The 14,512-nt window shown below is 35.6% G+C and overlaps 1 protein-coding gene across 2 annotated transcripts in view; it reads left to right on the forward strand.

Annotated features, from left to right (window-relative positions):
• The first annotated feature begins 1,995 nt into the window (after window positions 1-1,995).
• LOC121732589 overlaps window positions 1,996-14,512 on the forward strand; it is a 44,288-nt gene continuing 31,771 nt past the window's right edge. For both annotated transcript variants that reach the window (XM_042122523.1, XM_042122524.1), the window contains exon 1: window positions 1,996-2,115. In XM_042122523.1, coding sequence (XP_041978457.1) covers window positions 2,082-2,115 — 34 coding nt within the window. In that variant the 5' untranslated portion in view covers window positions 1,996-2,081. The remainder of the gene's footprint in view (window positions 2,116-14,512) is intronic.

A 14,512-nucleotide genomic window follows, 5' to 3' on the forward strand; every position in this document is an offset into this window, starting at 1 on the left:
GCTATAGACAGGGTTGCTACACGTCAATTTTTTGAATTTGCCGCCATTTACTCGACACTGGCCATGGTTTTATAGCCGAGGTGCCATAATAAAATAAAAAATAAAATAATTGCCGTTGCTTTAATGGTTGCTATGGAAAGAGTTTCTTGTCTTTGTCCACTGAAACTCAAGTCGATGGGTGGTGCCATGCTCGGGAAAAAGATATGTAGACATGGGAAAGAAACTGCCATTACTTTCTTCCGAAGAATCGACTGGGAAACCCCGTGCTAGCTATGCTGGTGCAGTCTAACATTTTCTTCCTATCCCAAATTTTTCACTTTCATAACCTTCTTTATAACGACGTTAGGTAGGAAAGTAACAATAAACCTGTCATAATAATCATGACAATCGGAACGACATCTATACTAATATTACAAAAATGTGAAAGAGTATCTGTCTGTCTGCGACTGAACCGACTTTGCTTAAATTTGTTTGCCAACGAGTCCTCGGAAAAGGACTTAGGAGTTAGGGTACTTTTATCTCGGAAAAATGTACGGTTCTTGCGCAAAAAAGGAATTTAGCCGCAACGGAATTGCGGGCGTCACCTAGTTATTTATAAATAAAAAATAAATGTTTATTTCCAACTTAAATTACACTCATTGAGTAGAACACATAGTCACCTAGTAAGATCACGCCTGTATCAGGTGTCTAGGCTCTTCCATCGCTAGTAATACAAGACTTTTATCAACTTTCATAAAAGAGACTTACATACTAAATAACAAAAGAAAAGTAAAGGAAAAAAGTAAATAAACGAAAACTACATACTAATTCACAGAGTAAAGGGGAAACAACCGCTTAATTGACTATCTATATATATAATAATGGATTTTTAAATGTGTTAGTCGCGCTAAAACTTGAAAATGGCTGGATGGATTGGGCTGATTTTAGACTTAAAATGTTCGTAGAAGTCCAGGGAAGGTTTTAAAGTGACACGAAGTTCACCGGGACAGCTAGTTTATGTATATTTGTTTGTGTTTGTGTGTGTGTGTGTGTGTGTGTGTGTGTGTGTGTGTGTGTGTGTGTGTGTGAGTGTGTGTGTGTGTGTGTTGTTGTCAAATTTTAATCAAAATAACGTATCAATTACAAAATCAAACAATCTATAAGTAATATGGTTACTGCGTACATTGAGGACCGATTTTTCAATCGTCAGAAAACTTTTATCTAAAGAATACATATGACACTTTGACATTTTTTTCATATAAAATCTGTCAAAATGCCAAAATTCCAGTGATTTTATCTGACGATTGAAAAATCAGCCCTGTATGAATGGTTCTCAGTATCATATTGCTGTATGACAATAATAGTTTCATCATTATTATGAAGTCTGGATGTTAATTAATATCTCATTTATTGTAACGAAATATTAATAATGTAAAAATTTCAATATTTTATTGTAATTAAAATTAATTAACATAAAATCATATTTAGCGCATTTCCAACAGATTCAAATGGATTCAGTAAGAAAATCGATACAGATATTTGTTGTGCTGAGCCGTCTTTGATAAAGTTTGCGATAATACTATGAGTTCCTGAAAAGGACATACATAGTTTTTAACTTTTATACCAGAAAAATGTACAACTCCCGTGCCATAAACGAATTTCGGCACAGCGAAGTTGAGTGAAACATCTTTTATTTTAAGTGTGTCTAGGACGAGTAGAAAATGTACAAGAATTTCTTGATACGTTGATATCGAGTTTGAAACATAAAATATCTCACTCGTGCTAGTGGATAATACTGGCACGTACTTGACAGCTGAATATATGTAAATTCAAATATGCGAATGCATAAAATTTGCCTAAAGACTTGGCAAGAATATCTTCGGGACATATTTCTGCCGTGGATCGTTTACGAAAACAAAAACTGAGACGCCGAAATGACATTTATCTAATTACGAGATACCAGGGAGGCAGAAGGGCGCAGGGGTGGCTGGCGCAGTCAGATGTGGGAGTCCGCGAGAGACGGACGTGCGGAGTGCTGTGTGTGTTGAGTGCGTTCTTGAAAAATGTGAAATGATTCTCAGTGATTTGAATAAAGTTTCAACATGACTGTACTACTTGTTTTTGGACTTTTTATAGGTATGATGATTTTTATTATTACGCTAGATGTAATTTTATTCAAGTTATTAATTTTAAGTTTTCCTAATAATCATTTTATTTTACATTTTCGGAATAAAAAAGATATTGTATTACTTATAAACGAAGAAATATAATATTTTTTACTTATTGGCGCGGACGAGGAAAATAATACTTTTCCTCTTAATATAATACAATATAAAAATAAATATTAATTGCTTAATATGTGGGCTTATTACGTAGGCTTATTCATTAGTAAGCTATAAGTCGTGAGATAGTAATAAGGATTGGATTTCAGTTACTTATTTTAAATTAAGTTTAATTTTTGATACATAATATTGTGAAGTATTTAAGGAAACTTTCTGGTCACGCTACACACTGCAAACTTAGTGAATTACGTCAAAATTGACCAATGAAGACAGAAATATTCATCAAATAAAAGGAAACACGTAAATAAAAAAAAAAAAAACCTGTGACACAACATCGGACAGTTAAACTACGATGCGAATAGACTATAGTCTATAATACAATTATAAGAATGTATCAGACCCTTAGACATGTATTTGTAATAATATATATCTCTCTTTTCATGAAAGTGCCAACCTCTGTCAAGTCACTAGAGAAAAGTTTCTCCGAAAATAGAATTCCCTGGAAAACTATCTTCGATGTGTTTATTTAAGACTAGTATATTGCGATGTTACGGTAAAATTTGCGGGTAAAATATTATTATGTTTCTTTGCCACTTCAAAACTCTATTCCACTCCACTCCACTTCCAATCAATACATATTGATAATGTCCGCTACACACGGTCTAGTTTGATCAAAATTCGATGAACTTTTATCAAACCGTTGTGATTGCCCTCATGCGGATCATCATCCGCTAGCATCATCATGTAGGCTAGGGTGTGGTTTGATTTGTATTACAAAGTGAACAGCATTCAAGGATACTAACATCATTATTCATACTTTCTACTTGCAAGAAACCGAAATTTTTCTATGTAGAACTAATTTGATCAATTTGCCACAGACTTTCATTCTACTATAGATATGTAGAGATATACGAAAAAGCTTTGAAATTATCTAGAAGAATAATTTTCTGACATTATGTTTTCTAAATCCTCTTCTCTGGTTCTTGATTGGCGTGTGACATCGGTTTAATTAATCAAATAACTTAGCATTTATCGGTTATTTATCGAATAATATCATCTTAATTACTTCTCACACCTTTTTCGTATGGTTTGTAAGGTTAAACTACCTAAACCAGTCAGTTACTTAATCGCATTTTACTGTTATTGGGCAAATAATTTCTTCTTGATTACTCAATACTTTTTTAATCTTTCTTATCATGCTTTATCACTTGACACGTTTAATCTAAGAAGATTAAACTTAAAACATTAAACATTTATGACGAACATTTGATGAAACATTTGACGTCACAACGTGTGTATCAGCTATTTCGGATTTGCAATAATTAGTTGCAGCTTCTGAGATTGAACCAGCTGAACTAATCAAATTACGAAATATTTCTTCATCACTTCTCAATCTACTTTCACGACATTCTTGATAAGATTTAATCTAAACCAAGCAAATTACTTAGCGTTTGACGAACATTTGACGAAAATTTAATCGAAAGCCACCGTGTGTGTGAGGTATATCCACAGAAATAAATCAAGATAGAACGGCTAAGCGGGTGGAGTACGCGTGTTTGAATCTTGCACAAGTGAGCAAGATTTGTTCAACTTTCATTTAGTTAGCGCGCACGTCTCGACTTGATTACACCGAAGCGGTTGTGCAAAAATGCCTTATTGTGCAATGTCTAATTGTAAAAACAGAAGTACGAAAGTGAATCGGTCAAAAGGAGGTATTTCTTTCCACGGGTAAGTTATTTGTTCTAACTAAATGCAAAGCAAAAATTGATACGATCGATTCCTTAGCAACCGCACGCGCGTCGCCGTTCTATCTTGATTTATTTCTGTGGGTATATCGGATGTGTGATGAATTAGTTATTTGCCGCTGCGTGCCGCGGAGACGGATGGCCCGCATCCAAACGATCACACGATTTTCTGAGCAATTTACCAACTTCATTTCCAAATAGATTGCTAGTTTCATTCATCATCACGCACGCAGCGTGCATAAAATTCGTAACAATTTTTGAATAATAAAACAAAGTGATAATATTTTAGGGTGTATGTGTCCTATAGTGATAAACTGATAATACACGTCGTATACCACCTGCGGTTTGCCTTCAGCCGTATACGGAGGGATGTCCCGGATCTGTCTAAACAGGACTCCCTCCACGACCCGCCGGTCTACCTCAAAAGGGACCGGACTTCCTCCAAAATAAAGGAACACTTCGGCAAACTGAAGCGTTCCCCTTTGAGAAATATTGGCTCTGGGACTAGCTAAGCCGGGCAGGTTCCCATCCTTACCCGGAGCCCTGGATTAGACAGAAGTTTGGAGGTTCGCGTAACGACGCCTCCGCACTCCCGTCCTACGCCGGCGGAGCGGAACGGACGGATGGATCATCCTTTCTGTTCCGCTCCGCCGGCCTCTTTCTGCAACAGGACGTTTTTGTAGAAAGAGACCGCCACCTGTCAGGCCTCATCGCTCTCGAGCATGCAGCGACAAGTACACACCCTAAAGTATTATCACTAAGTTTTGTTACACCTTGTATAGAGTTCACTGTAAAAGTAGCAGCGCTAAAAGTTACTTTTGACTTGTGTGCACTATTTAATTCAACCCCAATATCGTTCCCTAGTAGATCCAGCCCATGAATGAAAAGTCAATGACGTTGGTTGGATATTTCTTGAGAATATTATTTTGTAGTTTGATAAAAAACTGTCTGCTTTAATTTTGAACTAAAATATTAGAAGGAAGAGAATAGGCGCTTAAATATTTGTCAAATTAGACAGGTAACAAAACATACATTCAAAACGTACAATATAGGTACAGAAACAAGATGGGCTCCTCTTATCCTCATGCCATCATCAGTCTCATGCTAACCAATTACATACATAATATCAGTACTTCTCAATACGCGGAAAATGATTTATGATCCTGTAGCCTTTTCACGTTAAGAACCATAGAATTTGGTTCGAATACCGAAGAAAGAAGAGAGCCGAACGGTTTGTCGAATATGATTATGTTATTGATTAAAGCTCTAGTCTGTACTGTATACAAGATGTTTGTGTAAACACTGTTATCCTTGAAACCATCAAATGAGCCCGTCAAAATATACAACTTTTTCTATGAAGACAATGCTGGGAACTCAAAAAAATCCGTCTTCATACCCATACAAATTACCGATCTGGGCACATGGTTATGGGTTGAAGACTGCATTTTTTTGAGATCCCAGCATTGTGCCCATAGAAAAAGCTGTTCATTTTGACGGTCTCATTTGATGGTTTCAAGGATAACGGTGTTTACACTAACACACTGTTTAATTCTCTTTAGTTAAGTAAGTAGCCAAACTCATTCATAACGGCTGAACCAGTTTTGATTTATTTAGATGTTCTCTCTGTAGGTATAATAATCGGCCAACATAAATTCATATTTCATACCCGAATATAGCAAAACAAAGTTCGCCGGGTCAGCTAATAATACTCGTATACATATTTACCCCCTGCGATGCAATAACTATTACCTAGTCAAACTTTGTCCCCTAAAAGGTAACTCATAAAACACACGTGTTTACTGAACTCTCAGCAATCACTTAGTTTTTGAGAATTTACATACTTACTAATATTATAATTAATGTGAAAGTGTGTCCGTCTGTTTGTCTCTATCTCCTGCCTTGCTCGAGCCAATATGAGTAAATGTCTTTGAATAAAAGCTCGTGTAACCGTACCTTTTCCTTAGAATGAACAAAAAGTGGAATAACATAATATTATTTAACCCAGGGTTAACTTTAATCCACACTGCCGCAATATCCTTAAGAGTCTTAATTAAACAGCCGAACAGATTTCGATGAAATTTGGTATGAAGATACCTTGTGTCCCTAGAAGAGACAAAATATCCTTTTTGTGCAGAAAAAATATATGGTTCGTTCGCGATGAAGTTGATGGCAACACAGTTAACAAAATAAGGCGTGATTCGTTCCCCTATACCCTCAATTTGCCAATCACTCTCAGCAAATTGGCAATTTAGTTTTGGCGGCAAGTGTCGCGGAAGCATTTTGTAAGCGTGACGTTTGAGCAGACTGAGATTTCTAAAAGTCCTAGACTGCCTAGACGTTAGGGCATTTAAGGTAGACCGCACTTATACTCGACACTGCGGTTCAATAGGCCTACTACTGAAACATTCGGACGAGAATGCCGCGTCCTGCTCTAAGAACATCATTTCACGTTTGTTAGAATAGGATGCAACATTCTCGTACGACTGTTTGAGTCCCAACACCGTTTCGTGGTACGGGCCCAGGCCACAATTTTGCGTTGCAGCGTCGCATCATAAACATCCATATTCCATACTAATATTATAAATGCGAAAGTGTGTCTGTTTGTGTGTCTGTTTGTCCGTCTGCCTATCTTCTGTTGCCTCTTCACGCCCAAACCCCTGAACTGATTCTACTGAAATTTGGTATGCAGATAGTTTGAGTCCCGGAAAAGGACATAGCACACTTTCTATCCCGGAAAAATGTACGGTTCCCGATTCTGACCGCGCAGTGCTAGGTGCCTACAATTATATTTACCTACATGTCCGCTCTCTTTCTATCGCGTAAGAGGTACCCTTTCTGACGAAATCAAGATTGTCACCTTTTAGAAAATAAAATAATCTTCTTTTAATTACTATAGCTACTAATAGCAAACTTTTTTATAGTAATAATCAAAGAGTAACCAAACGTATATTTTTATAATAGTTTTATATATTCGATTATAGTGTAGGAGCTGGTCAGGAATTTTTTACAACTTAAACATAATAACTTGTTTTTATTTATGTGTAGTATGCGGTTTGTTTGTAACAAATTAATTTATTTGCTATGTTTGTGTTTTTTTTTTTAAATCTTTTTTTGTATATTTATAGTCTTAAATTACTTTATTGAAAATATATTTCTTTGACTTTTTTCAATTGTTCATATTTATCAGATTAATAACGATTATGTCACAGCAGTTAAATCAGTATGTAGATATATGCGACGAAAAAATCTTGCGCTCGCTTGTGAGTCCCTTGTGATCTGCCCCTTTAAAGGGGTACTTACAGTTCGATACCTAAACACACGAGTGGGACGGGCCTGACATTACATTCAAAAATTCGTTTGTCGGGCAGTACCCGTTAATTTTTTTACGTGACTCAAAGTCACTTTGAGTATTTCAATTCCAAACCTTATCAAAATCGATTAAGCGCTTAAAGTTTGAAAAGGGAAAAAGGAGTGCGTAATATTATCACGTTAATATAACCTCGTGTTCGCACGCTTTTTGTAAGTTAAGCCTATAAGACCATTTAGAATGAAACATGTTCGACCTTTGCTTGTCATCAGGTGCGCGCCGCTCATTAAGCTAATTTAATAAGACGTCCGACCCTCTTACAAGGCGTATACGTATACGTTACAAATTAGATTATCCCGTGAAAACAGCTGCTACTTGTGTAATGGTATTTATTTTTGTAGAAACACTTCTTAGCGGACCCATAGACCTACAATAATATTGAACAACTTATTTGACAGTAAAATTGAAAGGCGTTCAATAGTAACTAGGGAATGCAATCCCGACTCGAGATTGCAAATTCGAGATCCCGCGGGATTAGAAATATCAATCCCGGAATTTTCAGGATCCCGTCTAGTTTAAAAAAATGTGAGGTTAACTAAAATAACATATTATAACTCGAAAGAAAATAAAAACTTTTATTATTTGATCTTACCAACTAAATAATTATCAGGTTTTAAGGAAATTAACAAAGGTAAATTAGGTAGGTAATCAAAACAATAAGCATATTTCAAGGGAATTAGGAAGCAGTTACCTACTAACCCTCCCGGCAGTCGGGTAAAAACAAAGGGTATTAATAGTCTCACCTACTAAACGGCATCTAATGTCGGTTGCAATGGGGTACATACAGCTGCTGAGAATCCCCTCTCCGACTCAACACTGGTTGGCAACAGCGTGGCGGAGCAATTATATGATGCAAACTGCAAAAATCGCCCCCTTGTTCCTCCACACTCAAATAAATCCATTTCTTTTTTATGGTAGACTCTAATTTGTCTAAGCTCGTGGACGTGGATAACTGGATATACACGGTGCAAAAGGACTTAGACGCTCGCAGAGTTCCTTCTAATTCCCCTTGAAGCGATTTATTAGTTCCGCCCAATCCCGTCAATCTCGAACGGGATCTCGTCATATGATGCGTCGGGATTGATCCCGAAAAATTACCCGAGATCTCGCGAGATCGGGATCCCGCGGGATCGGGATTGCATTCCCTAATAGTAACCCTATAGAGTCTAGAGGTCAATTGCACAATACGTGATATTTCGCAATAAAATTGATCGTCTAGGGGCCCGCTTACTTAGGCCACTTGCGCCAAGTTAACGTCGCGCCAGGCTGGCCTAAGTGGATTAAATATTGTGTTATTTCTTGACCATCGGACTGGTGTAAGAAAAGATTGCATGATATTTGAACACAAGGCAAATTTTAACTTCGATTCAAAACTCGAAACAACGCAGATTCGGGTATGATAGCCATACTAATATTAGTGTTACTACAAGTATTTTATTTTTATTTAATTAGGAAAACTTACAGCTAGATTAACAAGTAGTTTTAAAATAATACATGCTAATAAATAGGAAAGTGTGTCTGTCTGTCTGTTACCTCTTCACGCCCAAACCGCTGAACCGATTTTGCTGAAATTTGGTATGGAGATACTTTGAGTCACGGGAAAGGACATAGGACACTTTTCGCCCCGCAAAAATGTACTGTTCCCGCGTGATAAACGACGTTCTAAAAGTGTTAACTTTGTTAACCTATTTAGGAATAAATATTTTGATTTTGATTCGTTTTGTGACGCTTTCACGCAAAAACAACTTGACGAATCATCATGAAACTTTGTACTCTTGGAGGTATCAGAAGTAACAAAGGATAATTTCTATTTAATAAAAATATTTTTTACAAAAAAAAAATGTTGAAGTGGACGCGGACGAAGTCGCGGGCAACAGCTAGTATAATATAATATTATAGCAAATTAAAAATTCAATTTAGTTACGATGTAAAAAAAATGCCCGGGCAAAGTCAAAAGATATTCGAACTCTAAATAAGGTTAATTTTCAATAGATATCAAGACAATGCGAAGCCTTGTAAGGTTTTACTTCGTCTCGTTGTTTGAGCTTACCAATTATACAATTATAATAATATCCCAATCGTTTTTAGCGAATTTCATACAAACTATAAATACGTTTAAAGTAACTCCATAAAATAACACAAAAAATGTGAAAATACCTATAAAATTAATAATCTAAGGAAAGCCAAACGAACGTAATTTTGTGAGTCGTGAGTCGCAGAACTTCGGTCGCCTAAATATCTTTAAATACAAATCATGACTGATGACACACAAAATTACGCTCGTGTGAATCAAACAGGACTTTTGTATGAAACTGAATGCAGCAGAATTTCTGCCGGCTGAAATTCTGCGACTCACAACTCACAAATTACGCTCGTTTGGCTTCACCCTAAATCTATTTTAACCAGACTACAAAGGAAGTAAAGCTAAAAGAAAATAGCCTAAAACTCTCTCATACTCTCTCATAACAAGGTGGAAACTCGCTTTAAAATTCGACAATGGGATAAAACTTCCTCCGCTGAAGAAACCCTGATATCACGTATAAACTAACTCTGTTAATAAACTATGAAAGCTGTAGACAGAGAGAAGCCATGTTGCTCTCTTGCGTTGTGATGCTTCGTGATTCGCCCATAAAGTTAATATACCTAGCGGAATAGAGCAACAATCTCGAGCTGTCAAACGTAACCGAAATTGGTTTCAACTGTGTGAAAAATATGTGTTCGTAATACGTATATACAGGGTGTAACAAAAATAAGTGATAATACTTTAGGGTGTGTACGTGTTCCTCGTAGAGAGTTTACTGTGAAAGTAGCAGCGCTGAAAGACCAAATATTTTTTTCACTTTTGTATGGGGAAACTCGTGACACTCGGGCCCTTGCCCATACAAAAGGGAAAAAATTTTTTGGTTTTTCAGCGCTGCTACTTTCACAGTGAACTCTCTATAAGGAACACATACACACCCTAATGTATTATCACTTGTTTTTGTTATACTCTGTATACGCATTATTGAACATGAATTCTATGAGATTAAATTGTCAACGTGCGGCACGTGCCGACTGGACGTCAAAAAATGAGTGCTGCTGTCATGTATCACACGACTCTTTTTACCACGCAGTCTTACTGATAGTGACATCTCTCTTGCTCAGGCCTTTGTTTCTCTATACCGCTAGGTAAATTAACTTTATGGATTCGCCACAAGATGTTTTACGTACCTACAATGTAAGTACATAATATCTATATCTTAATACGTGAGCCAAAAACTTTGTATCCCTTTTGACGAAAAATGGGGAAACGTAGGCGAATGAAATTTTGCACAGTTATGGCTGGTTTACACGTATTAAGTAGATAAGTAGTAACTAAATTTTAACTTTATTTGAAGTGCCTGCCCGAAATGTGTCAAGTGACAAGCCCCGCCTCCCAACATAATAGAAAATAGTCAAAGTTCTAATGTCCTTGTTTAGTACTTAAGCCCTGTATTCCCAGAAACGGACGATTTTCAAGATTTAAAAGTGACAGTAGACACAAAAATATAGTAATTTAAATTCTGAAAAAAATATATGTGTTAGTTAAGGATCTAACACAGTGGAATTTATATTCCATTACACAATATCATGAACTTCACTCGATAGAAAAAAATCCCAAACTTACCTCTTCTTTTAACGAATTTTCCATACTATGTCCAAATTATTTGGAATTTTCAGATAATTTTTGCACTGAATTAAAGACAAAGAAGCGTGTGACTGAGAGCGTACCAGCCGAACCTTTGCGCCTGCTATTTTATAGTTTTTTGATCGTCGTTTTTTTATACATCAATTAAATCGAGTAAAAAAAACGAATCGCCCTAGATATGTTCTTTGTCTTTAATTCAGTGCAAAAATTATCTGAAAATTCCAAATAATTTGGACATAGTATGGAAAATTCGTTAAAAGAAGAGGTAAGTTTGGGATTTTTTCTATCGAGTGAAGTTCATGATATTGTGTAATGGAATATAAATTCCACTGTGTTAGATCCTTAACTAACACATATATTTTTTTCAGAATTTAAATTACTATATTTTTGTGTCTACTGTCACTTTTAAATCTTGAAAATCGTCCGTTTCTGGGAATACAGGGCCTTAACTAAATTTTAACTATATTGCATCTAAACACAAAATTTAGTAGCAAGTAGCAATACTTGCTACTAAATTTTGTGTTTAGTTGCAATAAATAACTTAAAGTTAAGTTAAACTTATCTACTTAATGCGTGTAAACCAGCCCTTATAGTTTATATGGTGAAGGAGTGCATCGAGCTAATATTATATTGAAGTTATGCTTTTATCATACATTTTTTTAAGAGGATACACCAGGGGCTAGAGAAATGAAAAAAAGTACGTGTAATATCTATAGCTGTAATATCTCAAGCCTATAACGCAGAACGCGATAGGGACAACTGCAGAAAATCAACGATTCGTTCTCCCCTGATTCCTTCTCCAAAACTTAACCGATTTAAGTACTTTTTTCATTAAAAATTAAAGAAAGGCTTGAGCTGTGTTCCTATGTTTTTTTTTTTTGTATAATCTAGCCAAATCTGTTTTCTGGATGTTTGAACAGCTGAAAATCTGGCCATTTTTTTGGGTTTTTGAACGTTCATATCTTATTTAATAATTAAATACTGAAAAAAATAAAACATAGGGACATTGTATTTTAGTGGCCGTAGATATTCAGAAAAAAAAATATAACTCTACTAGCATTATCCAGGGAGGAAACAGGGGACAGCGTTTGTATGGAAAAAAAGGCGGTGTGGACTCCTCTTAACAAATAAAACATTACACACACTACAACACACACACTAGGAAAATGACAGATTTTTGAGTGACAACAGCCTATACATACGAATTTTACTCTTTCATTTATGGTTGAAGTCTGTTGACAACAAGGTGACAAGTTGAAAATGAATTATAGTTTTTTTTTTTATTGAATCTGAGATACTAGACAATGCTTATACGGCCAGTCTGAGATCAGCTCAGAAGATTTCGAGCACGGTGATTGGTCAATTCGCCACCGCTAAGCTCCGCTCCGCTTCAGTGGAAACGCAGCCTTACTGTTTTGTCGCGCGACGGTGCAACGCAGCTATGTGGCATACAATGCGTTTTTCCGTTCCGACGACGCTGTGCAACGGATAAACATGGCCTTAAATAAGACAATGAACATTTAAATAACTTCAGCTGTATCGCTGTAACTTAATAAAAATATTTTCTGAGAAGGATGTTTGACTTTTACGAGATGGAATGTTTTTATAAACAAGCATGGACACACGATATTCAGACTTTGCATTTGTAGAATAAATAGGCTAAGTAAAAAGATTAATCTCGACAGAAGAGAGATTTTTTTCTTCTTATCGGCACAGAGATTAAATTACTTGCTCTGTAAATATACGTGAAGAAAACTTTGTGCAAAGCTACGACTTAATAAAAACAGTATTTTATGCTTCAATTTTTTGTTTTTTATACTCATGATATCAGCTTCCAAAGTAATACCAATTTATTTAAATGCAGGCATACATTCAGTATCTCCCTAGTACTAGTAGCTTATTTGAAACACACGCCAGATCGACAATTTCATTAACTACATCCTGGATGTTTGATTTTTTGTAGGTCAATTTTGAATATATGATAAGTAAAAAAAAATGGGGTTTTGGCGCGATCTCGGCAACGCGGCAAATGTAATATTGTCAAGGTCGTTTGCTCAGGGGATGGTTTTAACAACATTATAATATTGTTGTGTGTCTTTGTCGCTTTAGCGCCTGAACTACTAATCTAATGTTTTAAATATTTGCATGCTATCTTTATAGTTAAAAGTGTAAAACCTGACCAATGAACTTATGTGAACATTTAATATACCACTTTTAATGCAAATAAATGCTTGATTGATTGATTTGCTTAGTGTTTTATTTGTTATAATTACCTGAAAATAAATCGCTGTTTATCCGATTTTCAATTCAATCAATTTAAATATAACGAATGCCATACTTATATAAAAATTACTTTATTTACATCGCGTTACATCCAAATTCCAAGCTAAACGTATGTATAACAGTATGTTTTATGGGTATTTTATTTGTCTGTTTTTGGCCTGCTTTCCATATTTTATTGATAGCTATAAACGTAGGCAAATAAGTTAGAATTACTGACAAAAGCATATTTAGTAGCTAGATGTTTGTGTTGACTCCGTGCTCATAAGAATATCCGCGGGAATAGTTGTACTGAAATTATGCTATATCTTATATCTTTAAACGAGCAATTCTTGTATATATATATATATAATTGGAATCTCGGAATCGGTTCCAACGATTTTCATGAAATTTAGTATATAGGAGGTTTCGGGGGCGATAAATCGATCTAGCTAGGAATCATTTTAAGAAAATGTCATTTTATTTGTGTTTTATCGAATACCGAGCAAAGCTCGGTCAACTAGCTAGTAATAACTGAAATTAAGCACTACGACCACAGCAAAATACATACGAACTTCCATTTCAATTTAACAATTATGTTAATAATATTATTGCGAAGGTCTGCAGTTTTTTTGGTCTAGCATTAAAGTTAAAGGTATAAAAATATTTAATGTCCCGGAAAATACAAAAAGTAGTTTTTACTCTGAAACAAAAAACGTATAGCAACATCAATTATCATTTGTTTATATAAACTAAATTTTCTTTCGTCTAGGCTTCGCAGTCGGCTAAAAAGTTGATAAACCTCCAACTTCATTGTAAAGCTTAAACAACTCCGAAGTATTTGTAACATCGAATTGAAATAAATTCCAACATAAGCTGTTTTAGGCCGACCTGAACAGTGAACACTTCAAACAAAAGGGCCCAAGGTTCGGTATACTTTAAGTTTGAAAGAAATTGATCTTTCTCCGGCAGGATTCTGCGAAGGCGTTATCTACAAAACTTTGAGCCGTTTACAAATTATATTCTTAACTTTTAGGCTAACAATTGCTTTGAATTTTGTTATTATGCATGTGAAAGTGTCTGTTAGTCTGTCTGTTACTTCTTTTTTTTTTTAATGAAATAAGGGGGCAAACGAGCAAACGGGTCACCTGATGGACAGCAACTTCCGTCGCCCATGGACATTCGCAGCATCAGAAGAGCTACATGTGCGTTA

Source organism: Aricia agestis, chromosome 12 (genome assembly GCF_905147365.1).
Source record: "Aricia agestis chromosome 12, ilAriAges1.1, whole genome shotgun sequence".
Classification (NCBI taxonomy): Eukaryota; Metazoa; Arthropoda; class Insecta; order Lepidoptera; family Lycaenidae; genus Aricia; species Aricia agestis.